This window comes from Crocuta crocuta, unplaced genomic scaffold (genome assembly GCF_008692635.1).
Source record: "Crocuta crocuta isolate KB4526 unplaced genomic scaffold, BGI_CrCroc_1.0 scaffold469, whole genome shotgun sequence".
In the NCBI taxonomy this organism is placed as follows: Eukaryota; Metazoa; Chordata; class Mammalia; order Carnivora; family Hyaenidae; genus Crocuta; species Crocuta crocuta.
Window position 1 is genome coordinate 708,547 of NW_027531907.1, and position 19,778 is coordinate 728,324.

General features: G+C 39.8%; 2 protein-coding genes across 2 annotated transcripts in view; one reads left to right on the plus strand and one right to left on the minus strand.

Annotated features, from left to right (window-relative positions):
• Positions 1-699: 699 nt before the first annotated feature.
• Positions 700-1,932, minus strand: LOC144240308 (heterogeneous nuclear ribonucleoprotein A1-like). Its single transcript, XM_077774612.1, has one exon. It carries the CDS (start codon positions 1,898-1,900, stop codon positions 1,001-1,003), a length of 900 nt encoding a protein of 299 aa, XP_077630738.1. The 5' UTR covers positions 1,901-1,932; the 3' UTR covers positions 700-1,000.
• Positions 1,933-6,704: 4,772 nt separating this feature from the next.
• NIPA1 (NIPA magnesium transporter 1) overlaps positions 6,705-19,778 on the plus strand; it is an 81,808-nt gene continuing 68,734 nt past the window's right edge. The window contains exon 1 of the mRNA XM_077774613.1: positions 6,705-6,715. The gene's annotated coding sequence lies outside the window, so the exon portion shown is untranslated. The remainder of the gene's footprint in view (positions 6,716-19,778) is intronic.

The following is a 19,778-nucleotide window of genomic DNA, read 5'->3' on the forward strand; positions in this document are numbered from 1 at the left end:
ATGAGTCTTGTCTCTCTTGGTGACCCTGACATTTATAAGCCATGGAGTGAGTAGAAATCCTGTGACTGCTGTTCTTGGTAGCAGGTATCCATTCCCTATTTTGCTATTCTCCATACAGGAGGACTCTTCTTTGCCTGAAGATAGTAACAGGTGTCACTTGCTTGACAAATCCATTTATACATATGCTTACACACTCATTTCCTTATGAAATTTTATTTTTATTTTTAAAAAATTTTGTTTATTTATTTATTTACTTACTTATTTTGAAAGAGAGAGAGAAAGCACGTGCTTCTGAGCCAGGGATGGGGCAGAGACAGAGAGAGAGAAGGAATCCCAAGCAGGCTCCACAGTGTCACTGCAGAGCCCACCACAAGGGTCAATCTCATGAAACATGAGATCATGACCTGAGCTGAAATCAAGAGTTGGATGCTTAACCAACTGAGCCACCCAGACAACCCATCCTTATAACATTTTAAAAAGCAAATTTCTGACATAATCATTTCAGCTATAAATACATAAGTAGTTGTTTGCAATAAAGATATTAATATAACCACAATTTTATTAGCATACCCAACAAAAATAACACTCTTTTTTTTTTTTAAAAAGACACATTTATTCAGCGTCATGATCAGACTATTACATTTAGCAATCAACAGCATGGGTGCAAAAAAAAAATCTACATTAAAACCCTTTGTTGGAATGCTTTACACTTTCCACAGAATAGAAACTAAAATAACCTGTTATACAATTAGTCACAAATACAGTCCTCGAGTTTTCTGCCCATACACATGAGTATTGTCTAAAACATGTCTTCTTTGTAGCAGCTAGGCCCTGCCACCACTGTGCTTGGCTGAGTCCACAAATCTGTTGTAACCTGTAGCTTCCCTGTCGCTTCTCTGGCTCTCCTCTCCTGCTAAGCTTTGTTTCCTGGCAGTAATTAAAACCTTCTGCCACTGCCATAGCTACTGCTGCTGCTGGAACCGCCATAGCCACCTTGGTTTCATGGTTTGGCAAAGTATTGGCCTCCACCACCATAGGGGCCAGAGCTTCTGCCTCCAAAATTTCCTCCTTTCATGGGTCCAAAACTTGAAGACTGATTGTTGTAATTGCCAAAATCATTATAGCTTCCACCACCTCCAAAGTTGCTTCCATCATTACCAAATCCGTTATAGCCATCCCCACTGCCACCATATTCACCACCACCTCGACTGCCACCAAAGCCACCACGCCCACTGAAGTTTCCTCCACGACCAAAGTTGTCATTCCCACCAAAACCACCTCCACGACCACCACCGAAGTTTCCAGAACCACTTCGACCTCTTTGGCTGGAGGAAGCACTAGCCATCTCTTGTTTAGACAGAGCCTTCCTTACTTCACAGTTGTGGCCGTTCACAGTATGGTATTTTTGAATAACAATCTTGTCTACAGAGTCATGGTCATCAAATGTTACAAAAGCAAAGCCTCTCTTTTTGCCACTGCCTCGGTCAGTCATGATTTCGATCACTTCAATTTTCCCATACTGTTCAAAATAATCTCTTAGATGATGTTCTTTAGTGTCTTCTTTAATGCCACGGACAAAAATCTTTTTCACAGTTAGGTGGGCACCAGGTCTTTGAGAATCTTCTCTCGAGACAGCCCTCTTTGGTTCTACAACTCTTCCATCCACCTTGTGTGGCCTTGCATTCATGGCCGCGTCCACCTCCTCCACAGTGGCATAGGTGACAAACCCAAAGCCTCTGGAGTGCTTGGTGTTTGGATTTCTCATTACCACACAGTCCGTAAGCATTCCCCATTGCTCAAAATGGCTCCTCAGACTCTCATCGGTTGTTTCAAAGCTCAAACCTCCGATGAAAAGCTTCCGCAGCTGTTCAGGCTCTTTGGGAGATTCTGACTTAGACATGACGGCGGTGGGAGGGGAGACTTTATCGATGCTTATTCGGTGGCGTCCATGGGCAGAAAAGCAAAAATAACACTCTTTAACATTATTTATATCCTGTTTGTGTTCAGTGTGACCTTAGACTTTTAAAATAACGTTTAATGTCAAAAGATGAAACAACATCTGCAATGTTTTAGGGAAAGGAAGTACAGTCTGAAAATATTAAATCTGTCCACTTTGTGGTTCAGGTAAACATTCTATAACATAAAAAAACCTCAAAGATCATAGCAACTATGGTTTATTTTCAATATATGTTCATTGAAAAATTTCCAGTTAATTGATAGAAAAAACTTTGGTACAAGGGTGATGTGAATAATGAATCCAGTTAAATATATACTTAAGATTACGTAAGTATAGAATTATGAATACAGAATAGTCTCTAAATGTTATAAGCCTTGGCAAAGTACAAAAAAAAGTTGCAAGGAGTTGGAAAGTGAGCTGATTTCCTTATTTGTCATTGCAAGGAGTCAACTGATACTGTCCAAAAGTTAAGAGTTAAGAGAAACATAGTTACTCCCACCTCTTAATGTTTTTCACTGACTTTAATTTTAGAAGCATCTTTTAGGAACTAGTATCTCTTGTGGTGGAATAGTATTTACCTCAGCTTCAGTAGTCACTCCATTTTTATTTCAGTTTTTTAAACGTTAAATCCATGTAATACGCAGTTTTAGCTTTTGAATTAAAATACCGTAGGTGCTTTCCCATTTAATAATGTCTATTGTTTTACCCACCCATATACTCATCTGGAAAAATGTTTGTAGTGGAGTTCTCAATGGTAATAATAGTTACTTTAGCGTGATGGAATTTGGGGTGAGGCTTTATATTCTCTGGCATTTACTGAATTCACTAAGTTGGTTTGTTTGTTTGTTTAATGAGCATGACTTTTTGCCAAAAGCACTGAAGGTGTGGGCGCCTGGGTGGCTTAGTCGGTTGGGTATCCGACTTTCGCTTAGGTCATGATCTCGCGGTTCGTGGGTTCGAGCCCCACGTCGGGCTCTGTGCTGACTGTCAGCTCAGAGCCTGGAGCCTGTTTCAGTCTGTGACTCCCTCTCTCTCCGACCCTCCCCTGCTCAAGCTGTCTCTCTCTCTCTCTCTCCTAGAAATAAATAAAACATTAAAAAAAAAAAAGCACTGAAGGTGTGTGTGTGTGTGTATTTACATATATATGTATATATACTTATATATATTTATGTATTTACATTTATATTTATATATTTACATACACATACTGGCATTGTTAGACAAGTAAATGATTATGATAATGTTGGCAATGCTGCTGCTGCTTTCACTTGCTTCTAAGAGTTATAATGGAGTTATCGCTTATTTCAGGAAATACCACTGATGTTCACAAGTATATTTAAAAAGAATAAGCAACCACTTCACACCTACTAGAATGGCTATTAAAGAAAAGACAACTGGAAAATGACAAGTATTGGTGAGAATGTAGAGAAATTGGAATCCTGTGTATTGCTGGTGGGAATGTAAAATGTTGCAGAGACTGAAAAAGTTTGGCAGTACTTCAAAAAACTAAATATAGAATTACTATATGACTCAGCAATTCCATTCTTAGGTACATTGTATCCAAAACATTTTAAGTCAGAAACTCAAACAGATACTTTCATGCCCGTGGTCATGGCAACATTACTCACAAAAGCCAAAAGGCCAGAAACACCCTAAGTGTGCATCAACAGATGAACAGGTAAATAAAATGTTGTATACAATGGAATATTACTCAGCTATAAAAAGGAATCAAGTGTGACACGTGCTACAACATAGATGAACCTTAAAACCAAATGAAAACCAAGCTAAGTGAAATAAGCCAAGACAAATAATGTATAATTTCATTTACATGAAATATATAAAATAGGCAAATTCATAGAGACTGCAAGTAGCTTGGAAGATTGGAAGTAGGGGGAAGAAGAATTGGGGACGACTGCTTAATGGCTACAGAGTTTTCTGTTTCAGATAATGGAAAAGTTTTAGAAATAAATAGTGGTGAGGATTGCCCAACACTGTCAACATAATGTTGATGCACAGTACATTTAAAAATGGTTAAAATGGCAAGTTTTGTTTTTTTTTAATTTTTTTAATGTTTTATTTATTTTTGAGAGAGATAGAGACAGCACGAGCAAGGGAGGGTCAGAGATAGAGAGGGAGATACAGAATCCAAAGACAAGCTCCAGGCTCTGAGCTAGCTGTCAGCACAGAGACCAACATGGGACTCAAACCCATGAACGATGAGATCATGACCTGAGCTGAAGTCAGACACTTAACTGACTGAGCCACCCAGGCGCCCCTAATATGGCAAGTTTTATGTTATATACAACTGACCCTTGAACAATCTGGGGTTTAGGGGTATTGACCCCTTCCCTGCACAGAAAAATGCACATATACCTTTTGATTCCCTAAAAACTTAACTACTGCTAATAACCTACTGTTGACCAGAAGCTTTACCAATAACACAGAGTAGATTAACACATATTTTACATATGTACTACATACTGTAGTCTTACAATAAAGTAAGCTACAGAAAAAAAATATCAAAATCATAAAGAACCAAAAATACATTTACAGTACTATATTGTAAAAAAAATCCAAGTGTGAGTGGACCCAAGAAGTTTAAACACATGTTCAAGGGTCAACAATATGGTACCACAATACAAAAGAATAAACAATGGGCTGGATTCATTCAGCATTAAAGTTTTCCTACAGAATAGTATATTATTTCATATTGCTCAACAAACTAATAATGCTGTCTGCATAGGTTTTATACTCTTTAACCTAGTATTTTCAAAATTTATGAAGATTTTTAAAAAGATTTTTTTAATGTTTATTTATTTTTGAGAGACAGAGAGACAGAATGTGAGCAGGGAAGGTGCAGAGTGAGGAGACACAGAATCGGAAGCAAGCTCCAGGCTCTGAGCTGTCAGCACAGAGCCCGATGTGGGGCTTGAACTCACGAACTGACAGATCATGACCTGAGCCAAAGTTGGCTGCTTATCCAACTGAGCCACCCAGACGCCCTGAAGATGCTTCCTACAGCATCATTCATAATAGAAAAAAACTGGTATCCAAAACAACCATACAACCAACAACTGCTAAATAGTTGGACAAAGTATGCTAATTAACTTTAAGGGAAATTATACTGCCATTAAAATAATAATTATGTAGCAACAAGAAAACTTATTTTAATTTTAAATAAAAGGATATTTTGTATATTGTAATTGAAAATATATAAAAGTATGTATACTAAGGGAAATTACCTAAATAATAACTAGGCTATAGTGTGGGATTATGGAATTTGAAAATAACTATTTCCTATTTTTCATGCTTTCCATAATTTTAATATATTTTATTGAAAGTAAATTAGGAGCTATCTCAGTGTGATTTTGATTTGTATTTCCCTGCCCCTCTGCAGGACAGTGTGGAGGTGCCTCAAAAAATTAACAATAAAACTCCCCTATGACGCAGCAATAGCACTGCTAGGAACTTACCCAAGGGATACAGGAGTGCTGATGCATAGGGGCACATGTACCCTAATGTTCATACAAGCACTCTCAACAATAGCCAAAACATGGAAAGAGCCTAAATGTCCATCAACAGACGAATGGATCAAGAAGATATGGTTTATTTATACAATGGAATACTACATGGCAATGAGAAAGAACGAAATCTGGCCATGTGTAGAAACATGGATGGAACTTGAGGGTGTTATGCTGAGTGAAATAAGTCAGGCAGAGAAGGACAGCCACCATATGTTTGCACGTATAGGAGGATTAAGAGGAACTTAATGGCAGAACAATGGGAGAGAAGAAGCGGGGGGAGGGGAAATGGTGGGGGAAAGGGAGGGAGGAAAACCATGAGAGACTCCTGAATGCTGAGAACTGAGGACTGATGGAGATGGGGGGGGGAGGCAAAGGAAGGGGTGATGGGCATGGAGGAGGGCACTTGTGAGGATAAGCCCTGGGTGTTATATGGAAACCAACTTGACAATAAAATATTTAAAAAATAAATTAGGAAATTAGACGGTATGGTTACAGACTCCTGCTCCACTGTGGAGGCAGCTTGACCTCACCCGATTCAGTGGTCCCATTTGAGCGTCTACGGCTGAGTCGTTCAGGTTTCAGGCCCCACTTGAGATTTCCTGATGGCCTCCTACTAGAAGCTTTGGAGGGGATCGTGATCTCAGCAAAGGCTGTGTCCTGCGGACCCCCTTCTGGTCCCAAATAATAGTTGGGAAACTAAAAAAAAAAATTATCTCAAAAACTTAAGTGGGCTTCCGGTATTTTCATTTGCCAAATCTGGGCACCCTACCTCCACCCACCCATCTACCACCTTATTCCTTTCTTCAACACCGCCCCCTCTTACTACTCCCCACTCCCTACTCCTTCCTCATTGTCGCTCCCCTCCTCTCCACCCCAACTCCCGCCTTCGCGGAACCGGGCTCCAACCCCACTGGACGAGCCCCAGGGTCTCCCACTGCATCCTCTCCACGGAGCCCAAGTTCTACTCCTCCCCTTTCCCGCCTACGCGGAACTCGGAATCCTCCCCACACCCACACCCGGTCCCAACCCAACCCTCCACTTGGTCCAGGCCCCGCAGATCCCCGGGTCCACCCCCAAAAGCCCCAGCGCGCTCGGCGCGCAGGCGCAGGCGCGGAGGGCGGGCGCGGGCGGAGGGNNGTGTCGCTCGGCTTGGGCGTGGCCGTAGTGTCGAGCCTGGTGAATGGGTCCACGTTCGTGCTGCAAAAAAAGGGCATCGTGCGCGCCAAGCGAAGAGGTAGGGCTGGCCGCAGGGGCTGCGCTCTGGATAAGGGGGTGGGGGGCGGGGTGAGGAAGCAGCTGCTGGGCGATGAGCTGGGGAGCGGCCGCTAGTTGGGGGGTGTATGGGTCGCTGCTTGGACCAGGCCTAGGGACAAGGCGGAGCACCTCGGAGGGCTGGCTGTGCGGGTGGGAGCCTCCTCGCCCACCTGAAGCGCAAGCACTGCTTCGGCCCTGCGCCCCAAAAGCGTAAGAGCCTCTGCCGCGTCTTGTCTTCCCGCAGTTCCAGACGCTGCCCGAGAATCACCAGATGCGGCCTGAGCCATGGTAATTGTGTCTCCCCAACCCTTTTCCTCTTTTCCTAGCGTCTGGAGAGGCCTTGTTCAATTTTACAGGGTTTCACCAGCTGACTTCTTTCTTCCTTCCCAGACCCTCCCACTCCCTCTGCAGCCGCGCAGCTTACCAACCTGCCCTCCGGTTGGAGCCTAGGCGTCCCTTTCACCTGCACCCAACCTCTGCTAGCGAAACCTTCCGGTTTATAGTATCCCGAAATGGTCGGAGAACAGTGCTTGCCCAGAAGGAGCAAGCTCTCAACTAGGCTGTGGCCCCGGCCTAGGGTGCACTTGGGAGAGCGAGACCCGTTGATTTGCCTTCCCTAGCCCCCTGCAGGGGCCGCGCCAATGTAGAAGAAAGAACTGTGCACTGGGCAGTCCCGGCGGTGGGGAGTGGGGGACAAGTGGGCCAAGAAGGCTTTCACTCGCAGGGTCAAGCAAAAGGTCTGTACTTTTCTGTAACTTTTGATTCTGGTTTCTTTGATTGAGTTACTCTGGTTTAGACTTAAGCCATCTGACTATACGTGATATTCAGTGTGAAGAAAGCAGAAGGAAGATGTTTTTTGAAAAAGCAAAACAAACAAACAAAAAAAAAAACAAAAAAAGGGTCAACTGAGTATTCCCCTGGTGGATAAGCCACCGAACCCCACTCTTTAGTAATGTGAAAAGTGAGAGAGGTATTACAGTTAGTTCTCTGCCAGCATCTCTGTGTTAAGAGAACCATGGGGCGGTTGAATACAAGCTGTAGCCTGCTTTGAGACACAAGAAATGCTGCTCTCAGAAGGACAGAGAATCTTGTGGGTTATTAGCTGTTAGTTTCACAAGACTAGTATTAAGAATTCTTAGGAAAATGAGATCACCAGGTCAAGGGTTTGAGAGTAAGTAAATTTATTTAATAGTGCTGATTCCAGAACACAGGTGAAACTCTCAGTGTCCTGGGTGAAGAGCCAAGAGTCCCTTCAGAAAGAGAGGCCTGCAGTCTCAAGTGAAAGTATAAAATCATGGATATTTGTTTCAGGAATTTAACTTAGAAGTGAAAGTACTTTATATAAAATCTAAATAAAACCAAGTATGATTTCCTTGGGATGCAGACATGTCTCTAAGACACATCTGGCAGTGGCATATTTTTCTGGAAGCACCTATCCATCCATTTGACAGGTTTCACGGATTTGTGAAATGTTTGCTGTAACTCAAACATAACATGTGCCCATTGATAAGATATATGAGAAGGGCCTCCATGTCCTCCCAAAAACCTACGACCCCAGTCTCACAGTGAGAAAAACATCTCACAAACAGTAATTGAGGAACAGCCCGCAATACCTGACCAGTCCACTGCCAAGTTGTAAAGTCTGAGAGACTATCACAGACAGGAGGAGTCTAAGGACACATTATGATATTAAGTAAAATTTAAGGAAACCTGAATACAGGCTTTAGTTCATAAAAAACACTTATTGAGTAAAATTAAAATGTGTTATTTTAGCTTATGTGTTTGAGGATATCAGTAAGAAAATTTAAAAAACCCAAATCAACCAGAAAAAAACCCCATCCATAATCAATGCTGTTATTTATAACTATGTACTGTGCCTTTAAATAAATATGAAAGTAAAAATGTTATATTTACTAATTTCATACTTTCCCACTTACAACCCATTGCTACAGATTCAAGTTAGCTGGGTTGGTTACAGTGATGGAAGGCAGACCTATAGTCTTGTTTTGATAAATATAGTTTTGATTTGTTCAATAGATATTCTTAAAACTCTTATGTGCCAGGTACTGCTGTAAGTATTGAGGATATGCAGTTTCAGAATCTACTCTGCCTAAAATCTTTTCCCACCTCTGCTAACAAGCAGCAGAGTTGACCATTATGAAATGACTGAAATGGATGAGATAGGAGGAATGAGGAGGTAGCTAAGAACTAAGAAGTCAAGTTCTTATATTAAGGGAGACTAGTCAGTTTCTTACACTGTAAAAAACTGTCTAACTGAAAGTTTCAACTTTCTTATTTTTTCAAATATTATTTACTGTCAAGTTAGCTAACATACAGTGTATACACTAGGCTCTTGGCTTTGGGAGTAGATTCCCATGATTCATTGCTACATACAACACCCTGTGTTCATCCCAACAAGTGCCCTCCTCATTGTCCATCACCCATTTCCCCCTTTTCCCCCACCCCATACACCATCAGTTTGTTCTTCGTATTTAAGAGTCTCTTATGGTTTGTCTCCCTCTCTGTTTGAAACTATTTTTTCCTCTTCCTTCCCACTTGGTCTTCTGTTAAGTTTCTCAACCTTTGCATGAGTGAAAACATTTGATATCTGTCTTTCTCTGACTGATTTATTTCACTTAGCATAATACCCTACAGTTCCATCCACATTGTTGCAATGGCAAGATTTCGTTCTTTCTCATTGCCAAGTAGTATTCCATTGAATGTATAAACCACATCTTCTTTATTCATTCATCAGCTGATGGACATTGGGCTGTTTCCATAATTTGGCTATTGTTAATAGTGCTGCTGTAAACATTGGGGTACATGTGCCCCTATGGATCAGCTCTCCTATATCCTTTGGATAAATTCCTAGTAGTGCTATTGCTGGGTAGTTGGGTAATTCTATTTTTAATTTTTTGAGGAATCTTCACACTGTTTTCCAAAGCAGCTGCACCAGTTTGCATTCCCACCAACAGTGCAAAAGGGCTCCCATTTTTCCACATCCTTGCCAACATCTGTTGTTTCTTGAGTTGTTAATTTTAGCCACCCTGACTGGTGTGAAGTGGTATCTCATTGTGGTTTTAATTTGTATTTCTCTGATGATGAGCAATGTTAAGCATCTTTTCATGTGTCTCTTGGTCATCTGTTGTCTTCTTTGGAGAGTGTCTATCCAAAATCTGTAAAGAATTTACAAAGTAAAGATTACCAAAGTCAACACCTGGGAAACAAATAATCCAGTGAAGAAATGGGCAGTTTCAACTTTAAACAAAGTGCCACATGAGAGCATTTCTTTTGAGTTTTAGCTTCAGGAGAGGCAAGTTCTGGTCACAGCCATTCTACTGAGGATTTTGGGGCTTCCTCTGTTTCAGGCAGTCACTCACTCTTGAAAGGACCTTCCCAATAAATAGAGTCCCCAGATAGTCCAGCAGCACTTTCCACAAGACAAGCTCGTGGTGGACTACCTTACTCTTGGGGCACCTTTGAAGGACTCTGTGTGGGAAGAAGGCAGGGGGCACGAGGGACCACAGATCATTTATAGTATGTCTAGTGTAAGAGTGGACAAGAAGCCACAGATCATTTACAGTATGTCTAGTGTTAGAGCCCAGTTAAAGCAGGATTTAAATGGGGGGTGGGGGAAGGTAATTGCTGGGTGTAAAAGCATGTGTGGAAAGCCAGTTACAACTTTAGAATTCTGGCACATCTAGGCAATGATGGCTAGGGAATCATAGCATGAGGGTGGTATCCTGCCCTGGGACAAGCTTTGTGGAAACAGTCTCAGGAAAGTCATGTGCTTGAATCTGCTGGATGCTTTGGAAAATTGCATAGTAAGTTACTTTATATAGAATGCCCTAGACCAGAATGAACCAGCAGATCTTTTTTTTTTTTTAAATCCCTTTCTTCAAAACCAGGAGATACCACTTATACCAATATATTAGGATGGCATTATAAAAATAAAACAAAACAAACAAACAAACAAAAAACAAAACATAAAATAGCAGGTATTAGTGACGATATGGAGAAATTGGAACTCTTGTGCACTTTTGATGGGAATGTAAAATGGTGCACCTGCTATGAAAAACAGTTTGGCAAGTCTTCAAAAAATTAAATACAGACTTACTATATGATCCACCAATTCCAATTCTGGATATATGCCCAAAAGAAGCAAGAGCAGGGTCTCGAACAAATATTTGTACACCTATGTTCATAGCAAAAACAAAAGGACATAGCATAAACAAAAGGTGCAAACAGTCCAAATCCAAAACAAATATCTGTTCAACAGGTGAACAGATAAGCAAATTCTGGTATCTACATTTAAGGGAATATTATTTAGCCTTTTTATGATGGTAATTCTAACACATGCTACAACATGGATGAACCTTAAGGACAGTATGCTAAGTGAAATAAGCCAGTTAAAAAAGGATGAACAGGGGCGCCTGGGTGGCTTAGTCGGTTAAGCGTCCGACTTTCGCTTAGGTCATGATCTCGCGGTTCGTGGGTTCGGGCCCCGCGTCGGGCTCTGTGCTGACTGCCGGCTCAGAGCCTGGAGCCTGTTTCAGTCTGTGACTCCCTCTCTCTCTGACCCTCCCCTGCTCACGCTGTCTCTCTCTCTCCTAAAAAAAAAAAAAAAAATTAAAAAAAAAAAAAAAAAGGATGAACAGTGTGAGGTACTTAGTCAAATTCACAGACAGAAAGTAGGATGGTGGTTGTAAGAACTGTTAAAAGCAGGGAATGTAGAGTTAATGTTTAATGGGTATGGTGTTTCTGTTTGAGAAGATGAAAAAGTTCTGGAGATCAGGGGTGGTAATGGTTGTATAGCTGTGTGAATGTACTTGATATCATAGAATTGTACACTTAAAAGTGTTTAAAATGGTAACTTTTATGTTACATTTATTTTACCATAATAAAGAAAAATTCAGGTTTCATATTCTCCTTTCTGAGGAGTACAGTCTAGAAGTGTAGTCACTGTTAAGACACTGGGAAGGTGATTGAGTTGTGTTGTGGGAGTGGAACCTGGGATTCCACCTGCTGTCCCAAGCCTTCTGTACATTGTTTCTGAAGTGTGTGCATTCCCTGGCTGTGGGATGTATGTGTTCTTTCTCCTTGCTTCTCCTGCCATCTCCAGGCACACACTTAAGCACATATGCCTCCATATCCACAGACAAGGAAGACACACGTTGTCTTCATCCCTGGAGCCCCCTTTGGTCTGTGGTTAGTTTCTGCTGCTTCTGTGAAGGGTCTCCAGACCCTGACAGATGGGATCAGTTTCCTCTCCCATGCATTTCCTTGGCACTAGTCCTCAACCCTCTTCTGCCCCTGAAACCCAGGGGATGATGGCCTGTGTACTTGTCTATTCCCTTGGATCTCAGCTCATCAAGGCAGGGCATAGCTCCTGTCCACTTGGAAGGCATATGGTAGATACTCAGTAATGCTATGTATTTGGTCATATATAACTTGAGTGAAGAAGGTAAAACTGAACCTTATATTTTGTGAAAAGATTTCAGAGCTTTCTTCAAGGTACTTAAAGCTGACTTTTATTTGCCTATGGCTTCTACTAAGTAACTGAAGCCAGAGTCACTGCTACATCTGAACATCTACGCCTATCTGATCTCTGTCCAGTCCTGAGGAGAGATCATCGTCAATAAGGAACATGGTGAGAATAATAGCTCTGCAGCCTGTACCTGGTTTAACTGATACTGTTTCCATAAAAAGAGAAGATAAAGGAGGCTAATAGAAGACACATGGTGTCCCAGACCTATGTATCTGTCAGCTTGCTGAGTCCCCCTCTCTTCTTTATGTCTTTTCTCTCTCCTTTTCTGCCTTCCTCCTTACCTTCCTTCCTCCATCTCTCCATATAGTCTCTTCATATGTGGCTACCTTGGGCTTCCTTACTGCATGGTGGTCTCAGGGATAAGTCAGACCCCTTACATGCTGGGTAGCTTCCCTTAGACCAAACCTTCCAAGGACAATGGTGGAAGCTGCATGCATATTTGTAGCCTGAAAGTTTTATAGTGCCACTTCCACTACATTTTATTGGCTTACTCAGGGGCAACCTAGGTTCAGTGTGGGAGGGGCATGGATCTCCTGAGGCATGATACAGAAGAGGAATTTGAGGCATGCACCTGATATGGGACTTCTGGTGTCAGGATTTTAACCCAACTCATGCTCATTATAAAGTGCATCTATTTTACTCTAGTCCCTGTAGGGAGGATAAGAGGGAAGATAGACAAATTCACCTACAGATAAGGCTTTTCTTATCTGTGAAATTTACTTTGTAATCTGATACTGGGTTATTATAAGTGTGGATAATATCCAAAGACATTAAGGCAAATAAGAATTTATTCTCATTTTCATACAATGTATGACCCCTTGGTCTTATTGGATTGCTATTGAACAGTGTATTTTTTCTTCAAAAATATTTGTATAGTATAAAATGTTAATTATATCTTCAGTCTTTTAATTAAGTCCATAATGAAGAAACAGTCCTTTTAAAAAATTTTGGGGGTGTGTGGGTGGCTTAGTTGGTTAAGCATCCAACTCTTGATTCAGCTCAGGTCATGATCTCATGGTTCATGAGTTCAAGCCCTGTGTGGGGCTTCAGGCTAACTACAGAGTCTGCTTGGGATTCTTTCTCTCTCCCTTTCTCTCTCAAAATAAATAAATCAACTTAAAAAAATTTTTGGGAGGGTGCCTGGATGGCTCAGTCAGTTGACCATCTTACTCTTGATTTTGCCTTAGGCCATGATCTCACAGCTCATGGGATTGAGCCCGGCATCGGGCTCCATGCTAACAGCACAAAGCCTGCTTGAGATTCTTTGTCTCCCCCTCTCTGCCCTTATCCTGCTCTCACATATGTGTGATCTCTCAAAATAAATAAGTAAACATTAAAAAAAGTTTTTTAACCTTAACCATGAGGGACTAGAAAAGACCACTTTTCGCATTAAATAGGTGATGGGGATTAAGGAGTGCACTTGTTGTGATGAGCACTGGGTGATGTATGAGATCATGACCTGAGCCAAAATCAAGAGTTGGTCACTTAACTAACTGAGCCACCCAGGTGCCCCTAAAAGTGATGTTTTTATAAACTATATATATATATATGCATGTAGGTATATATACATTCATATATATATTGCCAAAATGATTTCCAGGAATAGCATATCTATTTCCATTCTCACCAGCAATGCTTGAGAGGCATGCTCATGTTTAAATGTAGAGGAAATATAAACATATATTATTCCCACAATTTGTTTTCCACAGTTTTGGCTTTTCTCTGCTAAAGTTCCATTCTAATAGTCATGACTGAGAGCTCATTATCGTAGATTGTTCTGTTCACATAAACAGAGCACACTAGTACAGCTATAAATATCTGACATCTACCTGTCATGAAAGCAAGAATCAGTCACCTTGGCTTCTCTGCCCTCAGGGTGGGTCAGGGACAGCCTCCATCTCCATGAAGAAAAAACTGGGAAAGAAAGCTCTGCAGTTACATCAGGGAGGAAGTAGATGCTCTTCAAGGGCAGAAACCAGGCCTTGGGAGTCTTTTTAAGTCTTTGTATTCACTAAGGACTATGTATATGACGATTCTAATAAATACTTGATAGATGGTCAGAATAAGAAAATGGAATACAACTATTGCATTGAACTTTCTGGAGGGAGTATGATGAGGAAGGAGAGTTCATTTTCCCTTTGAAACACAGAATGTCATTTCCTGAAGAAACTGAGAAACTACCATAGCAGTTTTTGCATTATGGTCACCATAATGGTGGTGGGCTAACCTAGAAATTTAAAGATTTGCTTATAAACTATTTCTTTTAAAAAAAATATTAGAGTATAATTACAATGAGTAAGCTGCACAAATCTTAAGGGTACAATTTGATGAGTTTTGACAAATTTGCATGTGTATCTAACCCTAGTAAAGAAATTGATTATTGTTGTAATTATGGCTGAATACTCCATTGTGTGTGTGTGTGTATCCATTCATCTTCTGTATCCATCTTCTGTATCCATTCATCCATTTATCTATCCATTCATCCATTCTGTATCTGATGGACACTGGGGTTCTTCCATATATTGGCTATTGTACACAGTGCTGCTATAAACATAGTGGAGCATGTACCCCTTTGAATTAGTGTTTTTGTATTCTTTGGGCAAATACCTGGTAGTGTGATTGCTGGATCACAGAGTAGTTCTAACTTTTTGAGGAACCTTCATACTGTTTTCTACAGTAGGTGCACTTGTTTGCATTGTCACCAGTAGTGCACAAGTGTTCCTTTTTCTCCACATCCTCACCAAAACCTGTTGTTTCTTGTGTTGTTGATTTTAGCCATTCTGACAGGTGTAAGGTGATATCTCCTTATAGCTTTGATTTGCATTTCCCTGATGGTAAATGATGATGAACATCTCTTCATGTATATGTTGGCAATCTCTACGTCTTTGGAGAAATATCTCTTTATGTCTTCCATCCATTTTTAAATTGGATTGTTTTCTTTTTTGGTGTTGAGTTTTATAAGTACTTTTTTTTAAGATATTATTTTTAAGTAGTCTCTACACCCAATATGGGGCTCAAACCCAAAAATCCCAAAATCGAGAGTCACTTGATCTGGCTGAGCCAGCCAGGTACCCAGAGTTTTACAAGTTCTTTATATATTTTGGATAACCTGTTATCAGATTTGTCACTTGCAATTTTTTTTTCCCATTCCATAGATTGCCTTTTAGTTTTGTTGATTGCTTCCTTTGCTGTGTGGAAACTTTATTTTGATGTAGTCCCAATAGTTTATTTTTGCTTTTCCTTCCCTTTCCACAGAAGACATGTCTAGAAAGAAATTACTCTGGCTCATGTCAAAAAAGATGCTTCTATCTGAGATTCTCTTCTCAGATTTTTATGTTCTCTACTAGGATTTTTATGGTTTCAGGATACATTTTGAATTTATTTTTGTGTATGCTGTAAGAAAATGGTCTAGTTTCATTCTTTTGCATGAAGTGTCCAGTTTTCCCATCGTCATTTGTTGACAAGACTGTCTTTTTCTCAGTAGACATTCCTTCATGCTTTAAGATTAATTGACCATATATTTGTGGGTTTGTTTCTGGGTTTTCTATTCTGTTCTCTTGATCTATATGTTTATCTTACTGCCAGTACCATACTGTTTCGATTATATTACAGCTTTATAATATAACTTGAAATCTGGAATTGTGATACCTCTCACTTTGCTTTTTCTTTTCAAGATTGCTTTAGCTATTTGGGGTCTTTTGTGGTTCCATTCAAGTTTTAGGATTGTTTTTTCCAGCTCTGTGAAAAAATGCTAGAGATTGCATTAAATGTGTAGATTGCTTTGGGTAGTATAGACATTTTAACAATATTTCTTCCAATCCATCTTTTTGTCATCTTTAATTTCTTTCATCAGTGTTTTATAGTTTTCAGAATACAGGTCTGTAACCTCTTTCATTAGGTTTATGCCTAGGTATCTTCTGGTTTTGGTGCAGTTTGTAAATGTGATTGTTCCTTCAATTCTCTTTCCGCTACTTCATTACGCTGTGTAGAAATGCAACAGATTTCTGTATGTTGATTTTGTATTCCACAACTTTACTGAATTTGTGTATCATTACTAGTAGTTTCTTGGTGCAGTCTTTCAGGTTTTCTATATAGAGTATCATGTCATCTTCAAATTAGTGCAAGTTTTTCTTCTTCCTTGATATTTTGGATCTCTTATTTTTCTTTCTCTTATTGCTGTGGCTAGGACTTCCAGTACTATGTTAAATAACAGTGGTGAGAGTGGACATCCCCATCTTATTCCTGACTGTAGAGGAAAAGCTCTCCATTTTTCCCCATTAAGGATGATATTAGCTGTCAGTTTTTCATAAGATGGCCTTTATTATGTTGAGGTGTGTTCCCTCTAAACCTGCTTTGTTGAGAGTTTGTCTTATGAATGGATGCTGTGCTTTGTCAAATACCTTTTCTTCATCTTCTGAATCATATGGTTCTTATCCTTTCTTTTATTAATGTGGTGTATCACATTGATTGATTTGCAAGTATTGAACCACCTTTGCAGCCCAGGAATAAATCCCACTTGATCATGTTGAAGGATTCTTTTAATGTATTGTTGGATTTGATTTGCTAGCATTTTGTTGGGGATTTTTTTCATCTGTGTTCATCCAGGATGTTGGCCTCTTTTTCTGTGGAGTCTTTATTTGGTTTTGATATTAGAATAATGCTGGCCTCATGGAATGAGTTTGGAAGTTTTCCTTCCTTTTTGGGGGGAGATGGGTGGGGGGGTAGTTTGAGAACAATTGGTATTAACTCTCCTTTAAATATTTGGTAGAGTTTGCCTATGAAGCTTTCTGGTCCGGGACTTTTGTTTGTTGAGAGTTTTTTGATTACTGATTCAGTTTCTTTACTGGTTATCAGTCTGTTCAAATTTTCTATTTCTTCCTGTTTTAGTTTGGCAGTTTATATGTGTCTCACAGTTTATCCATTTCTTCCAAGTTATCCAATCTGTTGGCATATATTATTTTTCATAATATTCTCTTATAGTGGCTAGTATATCTGTAGTATATCTGTTCAAAAAGAATGTATATTCTGCTGCTTTAGGATAAAGTGCTCTATATGTATCTGTTAAGTTCATCTGCTTCAGTATGTTATTTAAAGCCATTGTTTCCTTTTTGATCTTTTGCTTAGATGATCTGTCCATTGCTGTAAATAGAGTGTTAAAGTCCCCTACTATTATTATATTATCAATAATGTTTGTGAATATTTGATTTATATATTTGGGTTATTTCAAGTTGGCATAAATATTTATTATTGTTAAATCTTTTTCGATAAACTGCTATATTATGATAGAGTACCCTTCATTTCTCATGACATTCTTTGTTTTAAAATTTTTTTTATGTTTTATTTATTTCTGAGAGAGAGAGAGAGCATGAACATGGGAGGCTCAGAGAGAGAGGGAGATACAGAATCTGAAATAAGCTCCAGGCTCAGAGCTAGCTGTCAGCACAGAGCCCAAACCCACGAATGTGAGATCATGCCTGAGCGGTAGTCCGTCGCTTTACCGACTGAGCCACCCAGGCGCCCCCACATTCTTTGTTTTAAAATCTAGTTTGTCTGATATAAGTATGGCTGCTCCAGCTTTCCTTTGATGTCCATTAGGATGATTAACGGTTCTCCCTCCCCTCACTTTCTATCTGGAAGTTTCTTTGGGGCTAAAATATGTCTCTTGTAAGAAGCACATTGAGGGGTCTTTTTAAAAATCCATTCTGATGCCCATTATCTTTTTATTAGAGCATTATTTTATTATTATTATTATTTTTATTAGTCCATTTACATTCAGAGTAATTATTGATAAATATGAATATAGTGCTATTGTATTACCTGTAAAGTCACTGTTTCTGTAGACTGTTTTTTTCTAGTGTTTGTTGTTTTTGGTCTCTCCCTTTAGAAGGGTCCCCTTTAATATTTCTTGCAGGGCTGATTTAGTATTCTTGAGCACTTTTTTTGCTTATCTTGGCAACTCTTTATCTCTCCTGTTCTGAATGACAGCCTTGCTAGATAAAGAATTCCTGGGTGCATATTTTTCCCATTTAGCACATTGGATATATCATGGTACTCCTCTGGCCTGTGAAGTTCTGTGGACAGGTCTGCTGCTAACCTTATGTGTCTACCCTTATAGGTTAAGGACTTTTGTCCCTAGCATCTTTCAGAATTCTGTCTTTATCTTTGTTTTTTAATGTTTATTTATTTGTGTGTGTGTGAGAGAGAGACAGAGCATGAGTGAGGGAAGGGTAGAAAGAGAGGGAGACATAGAATATGAAGCAGGCTTCAGGCTCTGAGTTGTTAGCACAGAGCCTGATGTGGGACTCTAACTCATGAACCACAAGATCATGACCTGAGCCGAAATCTGATGCTTAACTAACTGAGCCACTCAGGCACCCCTTATCTTTGTATTTGCAAGTTTCACTATGATGTGTCTTGATGTTCATCTGTTTTTGTTGATTTTGAGAGGAGTTCTTTGGACCTCTTGGACTTGAATGCCTGTTTCCTTTCCCAGGTTAGGGAAGTTCTCAGCTATAATTTGTTCAAATAAACCTTCTGCCCCTTTTTTCTGCTCTTTTTCTTCTGGAACTCCTAAGATACCGATATTATTGCACTTTATGGTGTCATTGAGTTCCCTAAATCTACCTTCATGATCTGATAGTTTTCTTCTTTTTTCTTTTCAGCTTCATTATTTTCATAATTTTCTCATCTATTTACTCATTCTTTCATCCATTCATTCATTTTTTAAATGTTCATTTACTTTTTAGAGAGAACAAGAGAGAGCATGAGCAGAGAAGGGAAGAGAGAGGGAGATGGAAAATCACAAACAGGCTCCACAATGTCAGGGCTCAAACTCACAAACTGCGAGATTATGACCTGAGCTGAAATCAAAAGTTGGATGGTTACCTGACTGAACCACCCAGGTGCCCCTTTAATTTTTATCTTCTGTGTCATCTACTCTCTACTCTGCTTCTTCAGTCCCTATTGTGACTGTATCCAGTTGATTTTGCATCTTAGTTATAACATTTTTATTTCAGCCTAATTAGTTTTTTTGGTCTTTGATTTCTGCAGCAAGGGTTTCTCTGATTTCTACTACCCAGCTAGTATTCTTATGACTGTTGTTCTAAATTCTTGTTCAGATATCTTGCTTATATCTGTTTTGAGTAAATCCCTGGCTGTGATTTCTTCCTTTTGGGGAGAATTCTTCTGTCTTGTCATTTTGGCTAAGTTTCTGTCTTTTGCATATTATGAAGACTTGTTATATTTACTGCTTCTGAGAGTAATGCTATGTTAAGAGTTCATACACTGTCCAGGGCCAGGTGCTTCAGAAGTGTTTCTGGTGTATTCAGTGTGCACTTTCCTATTGTGTTTTGGCTGCTCTTTCCTACAGGTGCTTGAAGTGGGGAGTGTTTGGACCTTTAACAAGGTGTGCTTTGATTTGTTTGTTAAAATAAACCTGAATTAAAAAAAAAAAAGTCTGATCCAAAAAAAAAGAAAAGGAAAAGAAGCAACTCCC

Bases quoted from the DNA above. Each gene is read 5' to 3' on its own strand.
- LOC144240308 (XM_077774612.1), bottom strand. From the start codon at position 1,900: ATGTCTAAGTCAGAATCTCCCAAAGAGCCTGAACAGCTGCGGAAGCTT.